General features: G+C 40.5%; 1 protein-coding gene across 1 annotated transcript in view; it reads left to right on the top strand.

Annotated features, from left to right (window-relative positions):
• The first annotated feature begins 3,243 nt into the window (after positions 1 to 3,243).
• khdrbs3 (KH domain containing, RNA binding, signal transduction associated 3) overlaps positions 3,244 to 22,787 on the top strand; it is a 111,445-nt gene continuing 91,901 nt past the window's right edge. The window contains exon 1 of the mRNA XM_038725612.1: positions 3,244 to 3,679. Coding sequence (XP_038581540.1) covers positions 3,589 to 3,679 — 91 coding nt within the window. The 5' untranslated portion in view covers positions 3,244 to 3,588. The remainder of the gene's footprint in view (positions 3,680 to 22,787) is intronic.

Genomic DNA, 22,787 nt, shown 5'->3' on the forward strand with positions numbered 1-22,787 from the left:
TTCTATTTAAATCAGTTAGGATTTACATCAAGTCCCTGGGAGGAAGACCGCTGCACTGATTAGATCCCTGCCTCTTGTTAAGAGAGGCAGAACCATTGACTCTGAATGCGGAAGTGTGCAGACATAATAGTATGTGTGTATACAATATATGACACCCCTGGGTGCTGCACAGGCTATCTAGTTCTAGGTGTAGTCAACATCATATTTAGTGGACTGGGATAGGCCAAGGGGCAAGCAAGGGGGCAGCCATTCTCTAATGATCAAAATAACACTTTGTCAACGTAATAGCCCGCTGTTCTTCATTCTTTACACCCACCTGACAGAACATTTCTCATAGCTTTGTTTACACCAATGCTGCTGCTCCTGTGGTCGGCTCTGACATATATAAAAATTGTTGCCCCATAAACCATGATTATTTTCATTGCAATTGATGTATTGCAATCACTTAGTGAATTCCCTTTGAAAACAAGCGTCTTTAGGAAGACGTATAGGCCTGCGACTTTGATTCAAACATCAATGACAATGTGAGGCTTTGTTTATGAAGACGGGGAGCAACAGATGGCAAGCATATCTATAAATAAGTCGCTCTTCTGAATAAGAGATTAGTGCATTTGAGCCGGTTTTTAATGGTCTCCGGGAGAGATTAAAAAGTAAGCTGATTCATAATGCGTTTCTCTTTGCGGTGAATCACACGTAAGCAAGAGTCTGGAAAGAATCTGAGGACAAAAATCTCCAACATGCTTAAGAAGGGAAGTAATACGAGTGAGTGGAAGTCAAACATGACACATATCTTCTCTGCATGGGAGCAGTTTTGTGAATCTCACAACGTTACCAGATGCATCCCTTCAAATTATTAATGGAAGCTTTTTATAGCGTTACAAATAACACGCTGTCTCCGTTTTGCACTTACATGTAGATCACTGCAGACCTTTCAACCCTGCAGAGCATATTTATATTTTCATGCATTTATTTTCTATGAACACACACACACACACACACACACACACACACTCTCATACACACACACACACACACACTATATATATTTATCATATATAAAAATCACCATTAATGCCTGCAGTGGTTATTCCAGAGCACACATCAAGCCACAAAAGCAAAATAACCAATAGCATATTCCAAAGTTCATGGAGGATATAACATTGATAAATATACATAAAACCATCTTAGTTTTAGCCTCTGGGTCACATTTTCTCCAAGTTATTGAAATAGAATGGAGATACAAAAAAAAAAAACTCATTTATATAACCAGTGCTGATCAGCCTACAGATAGCCGCCCACCTGAGGCTACCTCAGCATCCTCCACAAATATTGACAGAATTCTTATCTTTTTTCCACATTTTCTAACAAATATGAAGGTTGCATACAAATCCTGTTTTTTTACCCCCAGCCGTTAAACACCCATAATTCCTCACAAAGACACCTTTGCATTCATTGTATGATTCCAGGAACTGTTAGACTTGGGATGTCTGATAAAGTGGATTTGTGGCTGTATCTTTAAAGATCTGCTGTCTGGATAAACTCTACAGCTGTCTTTTAATGACACCAGTGTCAGTGTCTGTTCTCTGTTACAAAACTGGAGACTCACCAAGTTCGGCTGCAATAATGACCATAGGTTAATATGGTTGTGTTTTCTGAACAACAGGGTTTTCTGATTTAATGAATTCATAAACACGCCCTGGAGAAAGCATGCTTGACCTATGAGAAGGTGGATGGATTTCCTGAGAACTATTGACAGGTTGTCCTAACAAGTAAAAGCAACCTAAGGAGGCAGGCAGTCCAAATCAATTGCTTAAATGAATAAAGTGGACAATTACGTGGCCTTCTGAGATGCTCCTGTTACTGTACTGACGGATTTGAAATACAAGAGGTCAGCTGATATATTTATGTATAATGATATATTTTCACATATCTATCTTCTGTGTGGATCTGTTAGCAATTGTCAAATGTGTTTGCCATCACTTTGTATTTCTGTATTTAATGTAATTATATGTGAGAAAATCCTGGAAAAGAAATATGTAGAATGGGTTTTCCCCTAAAACAGTCTCTGAGTAGTGACTCAGTATGTGTCTGTCTTTTTCATCAAGGAGTTTATAGTTATCCTTGGTTGTACATAGGCTACTGTATATAGTGTTCCTGAAACCATGGTGGTGTCCACATTACAAGTATCTCTTTTGAAAATGATTTATGTAAGGATTAGACTAATGTTAATTTAAAAGAGATTTTAAAAATGCTTATTAGGATCTGTCAAATTATAGTAGACTAATTTCATCGGTGTATCTTTGCCCTGGGCTTATCTAACCCATAAAAAGATGTGTGCAGTATGTGAATGCGCAGTAACCACATCAACAATCATAATTTACTTTATCTTGGTTTTTAGGTTTTATCGTTTATTTTTGCACAGTAAAGATCATGCTACTTTATTTAGAAAAACATGTCACATCAGTGGAAATTTAAGATAAATGGTCCCTTTAAAAATGAAAAACTGTAATTTTTAACTCCTAACTATAAAGGCTGGATTACCAGCGCAGAAGCCCCAGATTGATTGTGTGTCGGTTGCTTTTAGGTAATTTGATTCCACCACAAGTATAACATCAAACGGATTCTGCATGATTACCTGGGCTTGTTGCACAGGAGTATAGCCTGCTGGTTGCTTTCTGGATCTCTGTGCAAAAAAAAAAAAAAATGATGAAACTACCATACTGTCTATCTATCTATCTATCTATTTATCTATCTTTCTTTCTTATCTGGCTCATGTGTGCTGCAGTTGATCATTGAATCAGTTTGTCCTCAGATCTGTTCTTATGAGCAGGTGTGGAGGTTTTGGTGAACAAGGTCAATGGCAAATCGGTACCAGCTTTTTATCCAAAACACATTTACATCTTAAGTCTAACTGTAGCCGCCTATGCATCTTCAAAAAGATAAGGAGCTACAGTGGGATGAGCTGCTGCTGAGGTATTGTATGTATTATTAAATGCAAGCAAACAGACTTTTTTTTTTTTTTTAGTTTTAATGGTGGCTGTTATCAGATGCAGGCACTTTGCACTAGCTCAATGTTTCTGATTTGCAGCCCCTGTTCATTGAGTTTATGATAATAATATGGTAATAGCGGGACTCAGCACCGCGGACAGCTCCGGCGTGTCGCCCCGCCCCTTCCACAGGCTGCGTGTCGCGCGCGACAACCAATAGCTCTACCGCTGCCTCACTGGATCCAACAGAGTGCGCTTCAAAGAGCCTGTCCACCCAGAGAGGAGAGGAACCTCACTCCGGCTGTGATGCGTAGCGGGGCTCTGCTGGCTCAACAACACTTCGATGGGATAAAACCTCCTGGTCACATTTAACCGCTTATTGTGTGTGTGTGTGTGTGAGTGTGTGTGTGCCGCGAGGACGGAGACGTGCTCTTGTAGCGCGAGCGCGAATGACATTATCCCCCGCGTTTTTCCTTCACAGAAAATCAAAAATATTTGGAGCTAACTTGGAGCCGTTTGGACGTTGAGCAAGTTTTGTTTTTTATTTACTTGAATCACATTTGAGTCGTTTACTTAAAGGGAGCCCAAAGCCCAGGACGAGATGGAGAGCGAAAAGTACTTGCCGGAGCTTATGGCAGAGAAGGACACGCTGGATCCGTCTTTTCAGCACTCCCTGCGGCTACTGGATCAAGGTAAATGTCCGTGGTTAAATACTGGAGTAAACAGTTTAGCTGTGTGAAAACAGAGTCTATTCCACACTGTGCAGGTTTAACGCTACGGTGTTGAGCTGCAGGCTGTATGACTCCACCAGCCCGCCTACTTCAAGTTATAAATAAGAGGTTTGTGGGTCTGCTTACAATTTCCTGTTTGGTCACACTAAAATAGCGAGGTCCTTTTAGCATAATTGCTGTTTTGCCAACCTGTTATGCAGCCAAGATGCCATGTTAGCCAGCCTTCTTCTGTAGTGTAGAAATCAGTAAGCAGGCAGGTTTGACTCAGCCCAGAGGTTAACAAACTTTTCATGTGAATTGGACGAGCATTGGCACATAAGACCATAAATGATGAAATCTCTACTGTTGGCACCTCTAAAGGAGGCTTTTGTTGCTGGTTGTGATCTGGCACAAAGCTGGAAAAAAATGTTGATGTAGGTGATGACAAAGTGAATATTTGTACAGAAAGTGCACATTATATTACATAAAATCAGAACAGTTTGGTATGGATGGGAGCAGCAGCGAAACACTAAAACCACTTGACATCCCACTTTGCAGGCTGCGATCATCTCTATCCCATGCTGACATGTGTAAGCTGTGGTGCAAGTGGTGGAATAATCGCACTCTTATTTAAATGTACATGTGTTTCCTCCTTTGAAGAAGTGGACGTGACCGAAATGGAATTTTGAACGGATGGAGCAGCAGCAGACGCTTTAATTAATCCGCTGCACAGCCTTCCGCTTTGAAGCTGTCGGAATTTTGCAAACACTTCTTCAGACGCAGCCCTGTGGAGCTCCTCATGTGGGAAGTGGGTACCACTCATGGTCTTTGTCTACAGTCTAGCAGACTGTTACAGGCGTTCAAGACAAAGTGCACTAGTCTGTAAACAGTCCTGATGCACTGTAACTAATGCTATTGAACCCCCAGATGCAGCTCCTGCACCAAGCTGTTTTTAGTCAGCCAGCCATGTCCCTTCTAGTTGCTGCTCCCCAAACTTGGGACCTCAAGGGCTCCTTCAAAGGGTTCCAAAGGAGCCCCAGAATAGTGAAGCATGAATTAATTTGAATGTTGTTTACTTGCTGGAGTTTTACCAAAGTGACAAACAGAATAACAGAACCTATGTCACCCTCTGAACTTACAAAATGAATACACACTTACTTTAGGGCTCCAACTATTGTTTATATTCATTATTGATTAATCTGCAAATTCCTTTCTCATAAAACAGTGAACAATGTACCTCACAGCCTCCTAAAGCCCAATGTGATGTCCTCAAATAGCTTGGCGTTTCCGACCAACAGTCCAAAGCTATAGATCAATATTCAGTTGACAATTACATAAAAAAGAAAAAAGCAGCGAATCCTCACAGTTGTTAAGCTTGCACTAGGAAATATTTTGAATTGTTGCTTGAAAAATACCTTAAAGATGAACTGACTATGAAACTATTGCTGCTGATTAATTTTCTGTCAACTGACTGAATAATTTCATCTCAAAGTTACTTTCTCATATTACTACAAACAGCTGAAATCTTCCTCTCCGGTATAATCAGATTTTATTATATTACATTGGGTTTTCTGGTCAAATTAATTGCTTGTTTGGAATTGTTGTGAGTTTCTGACATGAAAGAGTTTGGCGCTCCTGCTATGTCCTTAGATAGCCTACTAATAAAGTAGTTGTAGTGTGTGAATGTGGCACATTATCCACTGTGGTGGAGAGAAAGACATATGTTAGACCCATTGTATATTATTAAAACTCTATATCACCATAAACTATATTATCGCCTTTTGATATGGTGCTGTGTAAAAGTAAATCTATTCTTATATAATCACAGTCTTCTGCTCATTCATTTTATGTTGGAGTAACGGATGTAATGGCCACTACAATATCAGTTGCATCAGCTGTAGTCCCGTTTGAAAGAACAGACTTAGGTCTCAGTGAGCTGATTCATGTACAGCAAGGTAAATTCATTTCAGTCCGCGAAGAAGATAAGGCTGTGTTTTACTCAGCACTTTTTATTATCTGCTGGTTTCGTTATTCAAATCTGGGTTAGTGTTTTTCTCCTAAGAACACTTATACCCTTCACCAACAGAAAGGGCGGAGCACTGAGCACTGTCATTCTCTTTTCTTTTTTTTTTTTAGCAAGGTAACAGCAAATATTGGCCATTTTCCAAAATCAAATAAAAATGATGGAATACTTAAGAGTAAACAATTTCAGAGTAAATGTTCCCCCTGTGTTTTACATTTAAATAGTTTTACCTAGCACAAGTTCTTGGTATAACAGTTCCAGTAAAGTTAGTTTGTGATATTTCTAGTAAGGGCAAAGATTGCAGTTGGACACCATCGCAAGCAGCAGAATTAATCCGTGACATTTTATGAAGTAAGCAGAACTCTGCGGTGCACAAAATTTTGGCCGAAACAGTCTGCCGCAACTCCAAAACTGTAAATACTGTTATCTCTCTCTTACACAACAGATGGAACACGATGCAGCTTAATAGAGCACTTCTTCTGCCATCTTGCTGATGAGTTCTGGACTTGATTATGCAATTGGCAGGGGAAGCAAGGAACAGAGCTACAGTAACTAGAGTTACTGTGTGCAAGCGGCGAATATGAGATTACCCCAGGTCTGGAGAGACTTCCATTCAGGAGAAATTAGGGAAGCATTGTGTTCGAAGCTCGGGGACAGGGCGGGCTGCTTTGATAAGTTTGGGCCATTCGCAGAGCTCTTCTCCCAAAGGGGCCATATCTCTGCCCCTATGACAAGCCTCATACAGTCAGCAGCAAACACTTGGAGCGGGAAAAAATATCTTAACCCAAAATGAGAGACAAGCAGGACAACATGGAATGAAAGATCCTCAGCAGCATACTAATGACAGGGTTTTTTTTGGCTATTATGTATTTTGTCAGAAAAAACAATTAACTTCAGGGCTGTCACTTTATCATTTATAATTCTGATTCCCATTCTGAAAATACAATCTGTCCCATAGCTTAGCTGTTGCCCACAGTAAACTAGGCTAATGTTCACCAAGTCGTGCACCTAAGCGTCTGGGAAAAATTGTAAACTGCAGCGGGGGCAATGCAAATGAACTGAATGACACTAATTCTACAACGTATTTTAGGATTAGGCTATGAAGAAGTGACAGCCCTCGTCTACTTACTGGCTTTATCTGGACTGGAAGCCTACCCCAAGTTAAAATATTTTCTTTGGTCAAACTGTTTTTTCAATGAATCAGTTTATTCTATAAAATGTGACATATATTTTTTAAAAGCCTGTCAGAATTTCTGTCAGAGCCCAGGGCGACATCTCCAAATAGCTTGTTTTGTCTGACAAACACCTTTAAAATGCAAAAATATTCCGTTTAAAATGCTATAAAACAAAGAACTCCAAACCACAAATGTGTTTAAATGGACAACATGTTATTTCTAGTTGCGTCTTTGTCAGGTCAGATGTTTACATGTGGTCACCACACCCATGTATATCGTAAATCTGTAGACTAACAGGCTCTATGATGACAGGTGTGGTAAACCTTCCACACTGCCCACACAAACAAATCAAAACAATTACCATAATTAAGAAGTAGACAATGAAAAATGCATCAGTCCCAAAGAGTGGGGGTACATAGACAGTAATGCATCAACAATAGGAAATCCAAAGACTGTAAACAACATAAAGCAAAGGTATTTAACCAGAATATCTCCACTCATTAAAGATCATATTTTTATTAATGTCCACTAACACACATGTATGTTATTATCCAATTGAATAAATGTTTAAGTGTATGACAAAAAGCAAGGGATTCAATTACATTGGTCTTATGATTTGTTGGATATTACAGTTTTGTATTTAATATATTTCACCTTCTCTCCCACATCATGCAGACACAAGGCCCACAACATGACTTTTGCATAACTATCACTGCTATGATTATTGTGACGATCACAGCTGTTAAGACTTTACTTTCAAATATAATTCACATGAATATTACTACCTTTGTGTCATTTTCCTAGACAGGTTGTATAAACAATACCACGTTTAAATTGTGAAGTCAGCCCCTGGCCCAGATGTATTCTGTTTGTTTTGTATGTGCATGCAGAGCGGCACGCAGCCCTCTCTGAATGTTTCAGGACCCCTGGCCCAGTTTGGACGTAGTAACCTCTGTGCTGCACATAAGCTCCATATCTAGTGCTTTTTAATTGGATATTCCACAGCAGGAGACCCAGCACAATGTTTGAATCACATTAACAGCCTCATCTAACAACAACAACACAACAAATAACATACATTTTCTGCACAGACTGAGCAGGTGTGGGAATAAGTATCCTTATTTCAGACATGATGCCCCGTCGCTAATTCATACATTTTTATCTCATCAACAGAACAGAGGAGTATTTTTAGCCGTGCTTGAGTTTTGCCCCGAGTGAGAGCAGTTCCTGGGTTAGAACGCCCAGAAGTGAACGAAAATAAGCTCTGGCAAAGGATCAAAGGCAGAGATATCGTTTTGTTGGGGAAACAGTGCTTGATAGCGATAATGATCTGTGGATCTGCGGCTGGCCGACACGCTGAGCCACACAGTGAGGTGGAGGCGCAGCCACAGCTCTGAACCTGTCTGAGGCCGAGCGCTGACTGGTGATTTGGCCTGCAGATGTTGTGAACTTGCAAGTGAACTGTAAGAGGGCAGACGGGGGGGAGCTCCAGCAACCCGCTTTGCATTCAGACAAGCAGTGGACTGATGCTGAGCAGTGCTGTGTCTCTCCGCTTTGCTCCCACTGGAATCTGGGGGCGAAATGTAGGCCAGGACTAACACCGGCAGAGCCCAGCTATAAAACTAGCGCCTCGTTTACGGATGCGACGAGTCACGTGGCAGCACTGATTTCACTGCTAATGTGGGTTGCATGTTCTCACTCTTTATGGCAGCGATGATTAAGATCTTTTCTCACTCAGACACAGCACCTGGAAGGTGTTAATACAGTTAGTGTCAAACCTGGAATATTAACAAGAATTATCCGTGTTCCTCTGCATGTGAGCAAACTGACACAGTAGTTCCCAGTGAGACATTATCAGATATTTCATAACAGTGCTTAACAGAAGCTTCACCTAGCTTCACCTGGATGGGCATTATTGACCCGGTCTAACAACTGGAGAGAAGCCAAGAAGAAAAAGTGTCTGAAAAACAGTAAACAAGTATAAGCTGGATATGTAGTGTGTATATCCTTAAAGCTGCACTAATCAGTATATTGATATCTCAACAATGGCTGGATGGATTATGTGTAATATGAAAGGGGTCACTTGTTGTAACAATCCACAGAGAATAATCCCCCAACTCTGCTGTTCCCCTCAGCTCTACTGAGCGCTTTAGTATCTTTCAGTTCATTGCTTTGGTTTCATGGCCACCGCCACTTAGCTGATTTGTTTCACTCTCGCCGCTCCCACATTCCTCTCTTTTTCAGCTGCTGTCGTACTTCTCCTTTGATCCGATATTTCCTGACCTATTCAGAAAATACCGTGTTATTAGGTGTACTGCTGTATGGCTGCAACTTCAAACAACAAGACAGCATTAAACACTGATGCACTGAGAAGCTCACGGTTTTTTTATCAAACAAGAAAGGAAGAGATTGTAGAAAAAACGGTCGTATATTTTTCAAACTAAAAAAGTATTGGTTACAAAGAATTAATTAGTGCATAATTCACATATGAAATTGGCCTATGCTGTAATATTTTGAGTCTGTTTAGAATTCAGCAACATGTCACTGTCACTTTCACTGGACCTGCTTTCTGCTGGTAAAAAGTCATGCCACAAAACAGAATTGATTAATTGCATTTAATAACCAGCTGTTGGTTCATCTGTCTTTTCTTGCATCTCCAAAGCGATCCCACCACCGCCCATGCAATCCCATCACCATATTGCATGGGATACAGTCTCCACCTGGCGCAAAGCTCGCCTTGGGCTCAGCTTGTTGATTTAGTGTTGAGACTGTCAAAAATCCATGTTGAACATGCTGCTCCGGTATAAATGCTGCATTCATATTTCAAATGCCACGGAAATGCGTATTTCCCTCCGTTGCTGAGGGCCTGCCTCGAGCTGTCTGCTAGGATGGCTATCCAGGAGGAGGCTCTCAATTAAAGTGTCCAGCCAGGGCGTCTTAAATAATGCAAACTGCACTTGTTTGGGCTGGATAATGCTGAAAGCTGATATTTCACTGTCTGGTAAGGAGAGCATTTAGATGTGAGTGTTGCTAGGTCTTCGTTAAGGCTGGGTATGGTTTTAAATGTTTCGATACTGGTGCCAATACAGCCCTCAGTGCTCAGATATTACAGGGAGTCTAAACCCGAGCAGCCATTCAAGAACATTAAAAATAAAATTTGCGCAAACAAGACTAGAAATTGGTGGTGCTGGCCTTCTGTACTTGACACATTTACCACGGTACCAAAAAAAAGCTATGCCATTTAACAAGACCAGGCAGTTTAACTCTTAAATTGCAGGAAGGATAGGGAGAGGACTCATGTAATCACATCGACAATATAGCCCCTGCTTTCCTTCCCTGCATCACGTGTAGATCCATTTATAATCATTTCATTGGATGATAATGCATAGTTCTGACAGGACACAGACAGACTAGGATTACACTGGATTAGTTTAAAAAGCAGAGTAACCCCCCACACTGTTTCAGTGTGTTTAGTGTGCCTGAAGCTGAGAGAGAGAGGCAGATGATGATAGGAACGAAACAGAGGGGATGAATGGGTTGGCAGGGCAGTAGAGAAACTAAGAGTCTCTTTCCCCAGGGAAAGGTTATTTGTAAGGGGACTGTACCAAAGTCCCATACAAGAGGCAAAATGTAATCTGAAAAAATGGAGGAGCGGAATGGAATGAGCTTAAATCGAAGAAAAAAGGCAGTTATGGGATCTCTGCTGTAGATGTGTTGGTGATAACTAAGAAAAGTTCAGTCTTAAAAGAACATATAGAGACTCCCAGGCTACTCTTCACCACCTGCTTTCATACCACATCCCCCAGTCTCCTGTTCTATAACTGGAGCACATTTTCCGTGAGCGTATTCTGCACTTGCAGGTAGAGAGAGGTGCATCTCGTCCATGACTAAATCTCTGTCAAAGACGTGTGATTTCCCACTTTGCCAAGGGATAGGAGTGGTAGAAATTAATTGTTTATTAAATTTTGACACGCACAGCAACCTCCTTTTACGATTAAAGTGCTTTATTGGTGTTTCAGATTCCGTAGAGAATGAGAAGTATTTTCAGCCCACTTTTGTTTCCTGAACTAAACTGCACTGTTGAAGTTAATATTTGACTTTGGAGCTTGTTTTTTCCTTGAAAGGGTCCATTCTGGGCCCCTGCCTTGATCTCCCTGCGACAGCCACCGCTTCCCTTTCCCTCTTCTTTATTTATGTCGTTTTGTGCGGTTGGCACCTCTATAGAGTGGATTGCACTGGATTAGCTTCTCCGCCTCCCCAACTGATCCGATCCATTTTGTGTAATCCAACTCAATTTAATTATGTTTATCGTTCCACCTCGCTGGTGCCGAGGAGCAGCAGCACACCTCTACCAAGATAAGCCCGGGGACCTTGTGCCTTTTTTCTGGCAGTGTCTGCCTGAGCCTGTTGCTTTATAAACAGATGGTGTAAGTCACCTACACTCTCAGTAAATACTGTGTTAGGTACAATATTATGATTCTGAGCTCCCCTCGAACATTACTGTGACATGGAAAAAATATCCAAGGTTGAAGATCGTAACCTCAGTTTTTTTGTTGTTGTTGTTGTACAGTTTAGCAGGCTCTCCATCCCTCGCCCCCTCTGATGTTGGGAGAATGAATGTGCCCACTATGTATACAGTCTTCTTTATTACTTCTGTGCGTCTAATCCTTGGCATTAGATATCAAAAGCTCACAATAAAAGCCTAAAATCTTTTTTCAACCACTCTCTAGTCAGTTGGCACAGTTCAAGGGCTCACAGATTGCCCGCTCATATCTTTTTCATCCTTGTGAATGTAGAAATTGTGATGCAAATGGTATTATATTATTTTGCAGGATAAATGTATTCATAGGTACTGATCTCAGAATTTCTATATAGGCGAGAAACGCCTCCAATCCAGTCTCAAACACCTAAAGTGTCGGTGGAGTCAACTGCACTGAACAGTAGATGTTATATCCCAACAAGTTCTGTTGAGTTCTAGTCGGGAGAAAGGAAATAATAGCCTATGCTCTGTTTTGTGTCCTGAATGCTACAGTGTCATCTGCGCTGCCTCTCTAATCTATTATTTTAGACAGGTTCTTTTGTCAGGGAGAGTCTGCTTTTAATTATTTTTTATTTTTATTCAGAATTTTAAAAAGCGGAGTTATGCTGCACTCTCTTCTTGCTATAGCACAGCATACAAAGAAACTAAGACAATAGAACATTCACATCCTGTACGCCATGTAGCACATGCATATTGCAAATCTCATCAGAAAAAAAAATATTTACAAAACAGAACCAGATTACATTCTTCTATTGCCACAAATAAACGTCAAGTGTCATTTTGATGTAATGGGAAGAAACAAAACAATTCCAAACGTCATCATTCTTTCATAAGTAACCATTAGCAGCATTAATTTTCTACAGTGCGTGTCAGTGTCTACGCTTGATGGACAGCAGCTGGCAGGCTGCCAGAGTGCCCGTGTCACACCGTAGGGAACTAGAGACAAAGTAAACAAGCCTGCGCTGTAGCTTACAGGCCTTGGGCAGACAGTGTGTTGTTAGCGGTGGTCCTGAAGAGTAAGGACCACACCAGCATGTAACCAGACCGAAGTGACAGTGGCAGTTCAGTTTACATGCTGTTTAATGTGCTGCAGCAAAGCAGCTAATTAGCTACCTAGCCTCCAAACTGATGTTGCAGTGCACTTGTCCCCGGTGAATGTTGGTAGGAATTGGTGGCTCATTCAACAAGCTACGGTGCAGGACAAGGTCTTCATGTTTCTAAGCTAGATAAGGAGCAGTAAAATAAAATGTGAGTTGCTGGTCAAAGTCTGATGGAACGATGAGGTATCTGCGATATGCTAGATTTAAATGATTGTATGAAAAAAGGTCTCCATCCACGTAGACGGTTACCAGAACGGTATTCCATCAAATGAATCTAAAACTAGCAGTTCCTATCATGAGCCACAAAAAAAAAACACATATGTATAAAGTAGCAGACAAAAATCATGCAATTTAATTTTAGTTGGACTTTGTGGTATTTTTCATTAAATGTCCTGAAAAAAGGGGCAGAGGCTTTGGTGGCGGTGGGCATGAATCTTTAATGAGCGACGGCGGCGGAATACCAGTAAATGAAAGTTAAGTGCGTTTTCTGGGTTTTTGGAGCAGGAAAAGTTATCTTGTAATGTACTGAGGGAGGAGGAGAGATGGATGCTCATTTACCACCAGTGCCAAGAGACCTTTCCTTGTGTCCTGCTGGGCTGCTTGCTTCGCTGTGTCCCCCGTCTCTATTTTAAGAGCCTGATATTAAAGCCTAATTGTGTTCCGAGTTTTCGGGGGCATCTCCCTATGTTTCTGGTGCCCTTTTTTTTCTCCTTGTCATATGACATGCCAGCACAATTGTTGAAAAGCAAAATTTGTAATTTTCATGATATTATATTAGAGTGGCGGTTTCTAAACAGACTTACTCAATGATCTCATCACCTCATTTCCATTAACACAGCGCAGCGACCAGATGCAGCATGTATATATTTTTTTTGTCAGCCTGTTAACATGTCACTGCTGTTGCAATTGGCTGTAAAACATTCATCAAGTCTTATAGGCAAACCATAAACAGGGGTCAAATCAGGATATACGATCCTCATAACAAGCGCAGTTATCCACTCTCTCCTCTGCAATAAAACCATACTGTTGCTGCTGTTTGTGTGACGCTCAAACTGATGGTCCATATGTGCTCCTTTGCTGTGCCATTTGGCAGCACTTCTTGTTAAAGTTTCAACTAGGATTTTCCCAATAAGAGGTTGGTTACTTTGACCTGGAAGTGGATCTCTGTCTGTTTGCTTGTTAAATCTCTGCCTCTCTCTCTCTGTGGCCATCATTAGTCCACAGAAAAAGTTTGGAGCTTGTATGGAATCTGTTTTTTTTTTTGTAGTATATCCGCCATAAGGCCCTACAGCATACTGAGGAGTGCGTGGTTCTCGCAAAGGGAAAAGATTGAATTTGTACTTATACAAACCTTTATTTAAAAGGGACAGATTTTCCTTATCTGGGCAGAGGCACATTGCTACACTTTCTTGTTATTTGTATGTTGCTTAAAACATTTAATATAGGAAATTAGCAGTACTTGAGAAAATATACTTATCACAAAATAATTATGCCAGTTTTCCCACTTCGGGGAACAAAACCGGATAAGGCAGCTGCTTCATTTTAATTTATTAAATGACTTAATTATTGTTGTTTTGGTCACATTTGACTGAAATCCTACAACTGATGAATGGGAATCAATTGTCAACTTCATTTCAATACAAAGAAAATTATGCAAGGTCATTGGCTCCTTCTGAAGACATATGTCTATGAAAACAGGTCACAAATATAAAGTTTTATCTCCCCAAAATGCTGAGTCATTTCCTTAAAAAAGCATTACTTTTTTTGCAGTTAAACACACATTTGGTCACTAGTGAGTATTTACAGTAGTAGGATGTATCTGGGATTGTCTTATAAACTACCTGTATAAATAAACTACAGTGTGTGTGTTCATGGTAATGAAGGAACATGTCTATTCGGAAGATTTGAGGACTTAATAATAGGCAAAATAACATGTTATGATGTTTCTTTTTTTTTCTGCAGCTATTTATTAGGCAGCTCATTCATTAGTGACGGGATCACAAGTATCACCGCTCAATTCTTTGTCATATGTGATGCATCTCTGGCAAAGATGATTGTAATTGCAGGGAGCATGCAGTCCGCACAGTCAACGCCTCCTGAGCTGGCGTGTCGATGGGAGGCTGCAAGAGGTGAATGGATAGAAATCAAGTTTATAGATCTGTGGTTCGCACGTGCCCACCCTTCCACCAGAGGGTCGAGGTTTGAATTGCCGTCTGACCAGGGTTGGTCCTGTGTGAAGATGGGCTGCGTTGATATGAGAAGTAGGGGGAAGGAATGGTTTTCTTTCTTTGTGGTCGTTGTATTGACAACTTCTCATCCTGGAGGAGCTGATAAGAACACAGGATCCAGGGAGACACCCGGAGGAGTGGATTGCATTACAGGGCCAGGAATCAGAGCTGTATTTTGGGGTCTGGAGAGCCTTACAGGTCCTGCGTCAAATCTCGCGTCTGAGGGCGCAGACGCAGGCTGAAACTTAAGTCCAAAGCCGATGGAGAAAGTGCCAGAGCAGGTGGCATGCATGAGCAGCGAGCCTGTAACCTTGTAACATAAATGAAACAGCTGTATGCACGCGGAGCATCGTATTCGAAATCAATGAGGGAAAGTGCATTGATTTACAAAACAAAACAGAAAAACACAGGGGCCCTTGTTGCATGCTTTATGTTTGGTCACAGATCCAGTGCTGCTTTATTTACTGGAGCATCTGCTCAGACAAATGTAGACAGAAACAAAGTATTAGGAGGAGTATTTATTATATATTTTAAAATATATATACATATTATGTATTTTATTAGCTTTTCACATTATTGAACTTAATTAAGCTTTTTTTAATTGCACAATATTAACAGTAGAATGATGTAAGCACGTATAATAACTTGGTATAATATAGTGTATAGTCATTTTGTAAATATGTAACAGTAGAACTATGTCTTCATAGACAACAGTAGAACTCATAATGATTCATAAACAATGACCGATAACGGTGTTGAAGGTTGATCTCGTTGATTTTGCATTGTTTGTGTGGCCCTTTGAAATGTTTTGCCATTATTATCTTTTTTGTGCAGTTTTTCATCTTTGAATTTGACCATCATCATTAAGACACAAAACAGTAAGATACATGAGGTTGCTAGAGAATAATTAATTTACTGAGCAGGTTTTAGTAAAAATACATAATGTGAAGAAAATGAAATTTGCACACTTTTCCGGTTCAGACCGGTTCAGCTGCGCCTCTGGTCAGTGAGGAACCGCCATGTCTCAGAGCAGGATCACATCACCGATCAATATATGATGTGTAACAAAAGCCAAATATCGGGGCACAAAAATATGCGCATCTAACCCTCGTGTAAAGTGACATCACTCCAAGCGCTTGACTTATTGCTCCGTTTACTCCCTTACATGATGCCTTTGAGGCTGGAGAATCCACAGTGCTGTAGGATAAATTGCACTATGTGTCAAAGATCTCATAGAAGTACATTACCCCCGCTGAGCTCCTCAGGTCACCCAGTGAGAGATAATTGTGAACGCTGCTGAGAAGGAAGAGTCCAGCTTACAGGAGACATCTTCTGTTCATCATCGCTCGTTTAAAGCCTCTTCCTTCCTTCAAGTGGTAGTCTGGGGCTCATTCCTGTGGTGGTTTTCTTATGTCCTCTCACTTTTGGAGGTTGTTACAACCCTCAGCGGGTTTTCCAGTTCCGTTTTCCCACAGGTTCACAGTTTGCTGAAATTAAGGTCTCGGGTTCACATAAGAATCTAAATGCATTATGTCTTCTTCTATGTCATACGTTACCCTCGATTATATCTCAACTGTCTTTGGAGCTGTATAAGGTTTCTGTTTATATTAAAGTTTCAAATGATAAAAAAGTTTGATTTTTGACTTAACAAAATATCAAGCATATTAGCTTTATTTGTCAAAAACACAATGCAAAAGTTATATTGGAAATCTATTCTTCCTTTTAGTCCAATTGTATTCCTAATTCGCATCACTTCCTATGTTGTCTTTTTTTTTGAAAGACAAATTTGCTGACAGAATCTGGGGAATTTTAGAATATTTTAGGTCCATATTTACTAAAATCTTTTTATTCTTAACCACCCAACATCTAGCACGTGGAATGGGATTTTGAATGCCTAAAGTCTATCCATGGATATTTTTTCCTCTTTAAAACTGCACTATGTAACAGTCTCCCTTTAACAGATAAAAACTAAAATTCATAAGCAATAAATTGCACCCTTGCTCAACTCAATACACATAGGGGCTTTGCTGATCTAGCCTTACTTGTTCTGGTAGGAGCAGTAGTTTATGGTAGCTAATGTTAACTACTGTTACACCAAGTTTTAGCATTTACTATTAGTTCAGTTCAGTTTTATTGGTCATGTGTAGGTTAACACAGGGTCAACGGTACAATGAAATGTGTTAGATGAGAGAAACACATGTCACCCCAGCAATACAATCACAAGTCATATTTAAATAATTTAAAATGAAAATAAGAGAATAGATTAAAGAGAAATACAAGGATGGAATAACATCTGGTTTTTTTTATTATTCTCATCATATACTTGTGACCGCTTCAGATAAAATTACATAACTTTAAAATTATATATTTTTTCTTAGTGCTCTAATTTTCAAATTCACACGACTCATATCATGAGAACGCATTGAAGGATTTGCTTGTTAACACCACAAACTCGTTCACACATTACACATACCACAGCAAAGTGCATCCCATCTTTACCCCCATGTGCTGCTGTAGACCACTCTCCCCTCTCCTGGCCTCTCCAATGTAGCAGTGTTATCCAGTTCCAATCTACCTACTGTTCTCTCCACATAACACAAATAACCCCCCTGGCAATCGGTAGTGTCTGCCTCATTATCATATTTATTTAAAGTATCGTATGACCCATTTCATTCCAACATGGGTTCCTCTCGTCATGATTGAGTAGTCCCATATTTAAGGTTAGTCTCCAGAGATGCGGCTGTGCATAATGGGAAAATTACTATTAAGCATAGTCACAGTCATTGACTGTCCTTGTCATTAAAATGAAGAGAGAAACACTTCTTCTGTTCCTAAGTAAGCATTGTTTTAGGTTACAATGACTGCATTATTACAGATACATTCAAAAACTGCAGTCTATAAAAAAGAGCCCTCGATCTTTCTTTGGAGGGAATGCTGGAAATCCAACTCACGCAATCAATGATCTGTCATGTAAGCAATACGAGATGAAATACTGAATATGTTGGCTCGGTGGCTAGTGATATAGTATATAGAGTCTTGTTGGTGAAAGGAAAAGGCTGTGGTGCTGCCCTTTGTAACGTGACCACTCTAATGGACCACATCTGATGAATGATCATCATTGCACCAATAATAGAAGGAGAAATATGTCCAATCGCCAGGTGTACACACCAGTGCGATCTTTAATGGCTGAATCTGTCACGAAACGTCTCAAGCTCATTCACAATGACCATTGTCCTGTGGCTGGTAATGGAAGATTAATAGCAGGCTACCAGTCCATCTCTGATCGGAGTTATCGAATGGTTTCCCTTGGATACGTTTCTCAGGACTTGGCCACGTCTGGGCTGTATTGATCGGCTGCTTGCAAATTTATGGTTATGTTTCTGCAATTTGCACAAAGGCAAAAACATTGTTGTCTCTGCTGGCATCAGTCATTGACTTCCTGCAGATGTGGCCGTGGCAGTAGGTCTCAGCTCTATCTGTCCCTTGGTCCCAGGGGGTCGAACCCTCTCCTTTTGTGACAACGTGAATGTCATCGCTGTTACTTTATCCATCTAATTGACTGTGACCTTCTCAATGCTTTACATTTAGGAAACATTTATTGATAAAGGTTGCTCTCGGGTGATGTAAATACTGCACTGTACTGATATGATATGACAGTTTGCGAGTAGGGGGGTAGATATCTGGTTTGTTTTGTCGGACTATTCAGCTGATTTCAAGTACAAAATGTCAAGACTGCCGTGCCATACTTGAGCTGGGGTTAGGCTTTACTTTCTTATAGAATTGTGGATTCTAAAGCCATGGTGTTTTCCTTAAAAACCTAGCCTAACTCACCCGGCCCTACAGCCCCAAACTTTAACCTCAAACTGGCTTTAGCTTCAGATTAACTCCCCCCTGACCTGGCAAACCCCACCCATTCCTCCTTCCCCATGCTGTCTCATTTAGCTTCATTGCACGGGGTTTCATTACCTTTGCCTTAGTCAAATGGCTGGGAGCTGTGGACTGATATTTCAACTGAGACATAATTAATGAGATGTGCATGTCTCCCTCCTCTGACCGAAGCACTGTAAGACGTCTGCTGGGACTAAGTATAGGAGCTAAGAGCAGCAGGATGAAGAGTGGAACGGAGTCTTACTGCAGCTACGGAGGTGTAGCAACGGCAGAACCTGGATAACAAGCAGTTTCATTTTTGTTCTACAAGAAAAAAAAACAAAACAATGGCTTTGAATTGGCTGCACTCTTTCTGTAACTTAAGTCACATGCTGCTTGTTTAGATTAGGACTTCCAAACACATCTAGCCTATCTGTCCAGGGCTCTGAAATCAAAGAGAACATAATAATAATAATAATAATAATATTTTATTTATAGTGCTTTTCAAGATATTTCACATGCTATGAAATACACAGATTCAAAAGATAAATAAAACACATTAACAAATCACAAAAATCTAATTTTCGTTTATGAAATTCTCTAGTTTATTGTGTATTTTTCACTCATACTTCCTTTATAAGCACATTACATGCATGATTATGTTAGCTTAGTGTCTTATGAATCCATGGATACCAAACACAAGGTGTTCCATCTTCATTACATGTGGTTTATAAGCCCAGATGTATAAATAGAGAAAACGGTCCAAAAAGGGCTTAGGACCTAGAGGTTTAAAAGATATACAACACAAAAAAGCTGTTGTGAAAAGGTTTTAATTAGTGATTTGAACATGGACGGATCAGTACAGTTTGGGATCTGTTTGGTCAAAGAGTTCCAGAGAGGGGGGACAGCTTTGGGAAAGGCTCTATCACCCCAGGTCCAATGCTTGGTCCTGAGTGGCAGAGGCAAGAGGATGGCGTCAGACGAACGGAGGTTATGGCGGGGAGTGTGGTGGTCGAGCAGGTCAGTGAGGTAGGAGGGGGCCTGGCTGTGGAGGGTTTTGTGGATGAGGAGAAGGAACAGGGAGCTAGTGGAGGTTCTACAGGACAGAGTGGTGTTGTTAATGGTGAGACAGAAATTATGTGTGTTTTGGTGAGTAATTTGGGACCAATGATGTGATGTAGTCTGAGTTGTCACAGCTGAGTTTGAGAAAGTTGGCTTGCATCCGTGATTTTATTTCAGTGAGGCAGTTCGTCTGAGTGGAGTGAGTTGTAGTGGTGATGGATTTAGCGGAGATGTAATAATAATAATCCTTATTTGTAGAGCACTTTTCAAAAACAAGTTACAAAGTGCTTTAACAAGTTTAAAGAATAATACAAAAAAACAAGATAAGAGCATGAAAAATTAATATAAAATTAGTAAAATACAATAAAATAAAAGGGATAAAATAAAGTCAAATAAGATCGGGAAAAGCTCTCCTATAAAAGTATGTTTTAAGAAGGGACTTAAAAGAGTTCACTGACTCAGCCGACCTGATTTCCTCAGGCAGGCTGTTCCAGAGCCTCGGGGCCCTGATAGCAAACGCTCTGTCCCCTTTAATTTTCAGTCGAGACTCTGGAACAGACCTCTGCCCGAGGATCTCAAGGTACGTGCTGGTGCGTATGGGACTAAAAGGTCAGAAATATAACAAGGCGAGAGGCCATGAAGAGCTTTAAAAGTGATCAATAGAATTTTAAAGTCAATTCTAAAACATACTGGGAGCCAGTGTAATGAAGCTAAAACAGGAGTAATGTGGTCATATTTCTTTGTTCTGGTTAAAAGCCTGGCAGCTGAGTTCTGGACAGTCTGGAGTCGATCAATAGATTTTTGGGTTAAATAGGTGAAAAGGCTGTTGCAATAATCCAGGCGTGATGAGACGAAGGCGTGTAAAATGGTCTCGGTGTCCTTAAAAGTTAACATAGATCGAATTTTTGCTATATTTCTAAGTTGATAAAAACATGATTGAACAAGCTTTGTGGTGTGCTGCTCGAAATTTAAATTACTATCAAACCAAACACCAAGGTTCTTTGCCACAGGCTTAATGTGATTTACTAGGGAACCAGCAGATGGCAGTATTTGATTTGCCATCTGCTGAGACCCGATGACCAGGATTTCTGTTTTGTCTGAGTTCAGATGGAGGAAATTATTTGACATCCATTTTTGAACTTCACAAAGGCAGTTGTTAAGTGAACTCAGCATTCCAGGGTCTGTGGATCTGATGGGCAAGTATATTTGTGTGTCATCAGCATAAATATGAAAAGAAATGCCATGTTTATGGATAATATGTCCAAGGGGAAGCAGATACAAGGAAAACAAAATGGGTCCTAAGACCGACCCCTGAGGCACACCATATTTAACTGGACAGAATGAGGAGACATAGTTGTTTACAGACACGCAAAACTTCCTATTTGACAGGTAGGATGAAAACCATTCTAGGGCAGTACCAGAGATCCCCACCCAGTGCCTCATTCTGTCTAACATGATGTTGTGATCAATGGTGTCAAAAGCAGCGCTAAGGTCCAGGAGTACCAGGACTTAGCACATGCCTTCATCAGCAGACATTAAAAGGTCATTGGTGACTTTAAGCAGGGCAGTCTCAGTGCTGTGGTACTTCCTAAAACCAGACTGAAACTTTTCAAATATTTAGTTATTTTCCAGCACAGTGAGCAGCTGTTTGGACACAATTCTTTCTAGACTCTTTGCAATAAAAGGCAGTTTTGAAATTGGTCTAAAATTATGTGGGAGGGAGGGATCTAAACCAGGTTTCTTTAAATGTGGGTTCACGCAAGCCGTTTTAAAATAATCAGGGACACAACCAGTAGATAGGGAGCTGTTGAAAATTAGATCAAATGGGGCCCAACAGAATCTATTACTTTCAGTAAAAATTTTGTAGGTATTACATCAAGTGGGCTGGAGGACACTCTCATTTGTGATACTGTTTTTAAAAGCTCAGACAAGTCGATGGGATAAAATTGGTTAAAACTCTCTTGTTGCTGGTGAGGAACCTCTGAGTAAGAGGCAATGGGGGTAATAGAGGCTCTGATTGACACCACCTTATTGGTAAAATAAGATAAAAACAATTCACAGTCATCATTACTTCCAGCTGAGGCACAAGGAGGGGTTGGGTTTACCAGCTGATCCACAGTCTTAAACAGAAACCTGGGATTGTGTTTATGTGTAGTAATGAGTTCAGAAAAATAATGTGTTCTCGCATCCTTAACCATGTTATTGTAGTTAATTAATAAATCCTTCAGACTGAGGTAATGGACTTGGAGACTGGATTTTTTCCATCTGCGCTCTGCTTTCCTGCATTCCCTTTTGAGGCTGCGAATGCTGTCATTTATCCAGGGTTGCTTACTAGCTTTAGACGTAGGCCTAACCTTTAGAGGAGCAGTAATATTTAGTGACGACAAGCAGATATGATTGAAGTGATTGACCAGATTGTTGGTGTTGGAATTAGACAGGTGTTGGCTTTGGCTCTGAAAGAATGCGCAAAACTTTGTAACACTTTGTTCATTAAAGATGCGAGAACACACGGAGCTTGGTGAGGCGGCATGAGTAACAGGCGAATCGCAGCTAAAAACAATACATCTGTGGTCAGATATGGTCATGTCCACTAATTCCACAGAGGAAATGCTGACACCCAGGGTAAAAACCAAGTCCAGTGTATGACCACGGTTATGTGTTTGCCCTTTGACATGTTGTTTGAAGTTAAAAGAAGTGGCCATATTTAAAAAGTCAGTTGCATTTACATTGTTGGGGTCATCAAATATGAATATTAAAATCGCCACAAAGAACAATTCTGTCATAATTTAAAACCAGAGTAGATAACAATTCAGGAAGTTCTGATAAAAATCCTCCGGGCGGTTTTGGGGGGCGATAAATTATAACAAATATGACAGGTTGCAGCCCTCCAACTTTAAGAGTGAGAACTTCAAAGGAGTTAAATTCATCACAGCGTACTTGATGACATTTTAAATTTTCCCTATACATGCTCACTAGCCCACCACCACGACCACTGACCCTCGGTTGACTAAAACAATCATATTGAAGCGGACACAGTTCAGCTAGCTGGCTATAGTCATTCATTTGCAACCAGGATTCAGTTAAAAACATAAAAT

The sequence above is a fragment of the Micropterus salmoides genome, unplaced genomic scaffold (assembly GCF_014851395.1).
Source record: "Micropterus salmoides isolate LMB-PRFRI ecotype aquatic unplaced genomic scaffold, ASM1485139v1 Ms_hic_scaffold_17, whole genome shotgun sequence".
Lineage (NCBI taxonomy): Eukaryota > Metazoa > Chordata > Actinopteri > Centrarchiformes > Centrarchidae > Micropterus > Micropterus salmoides.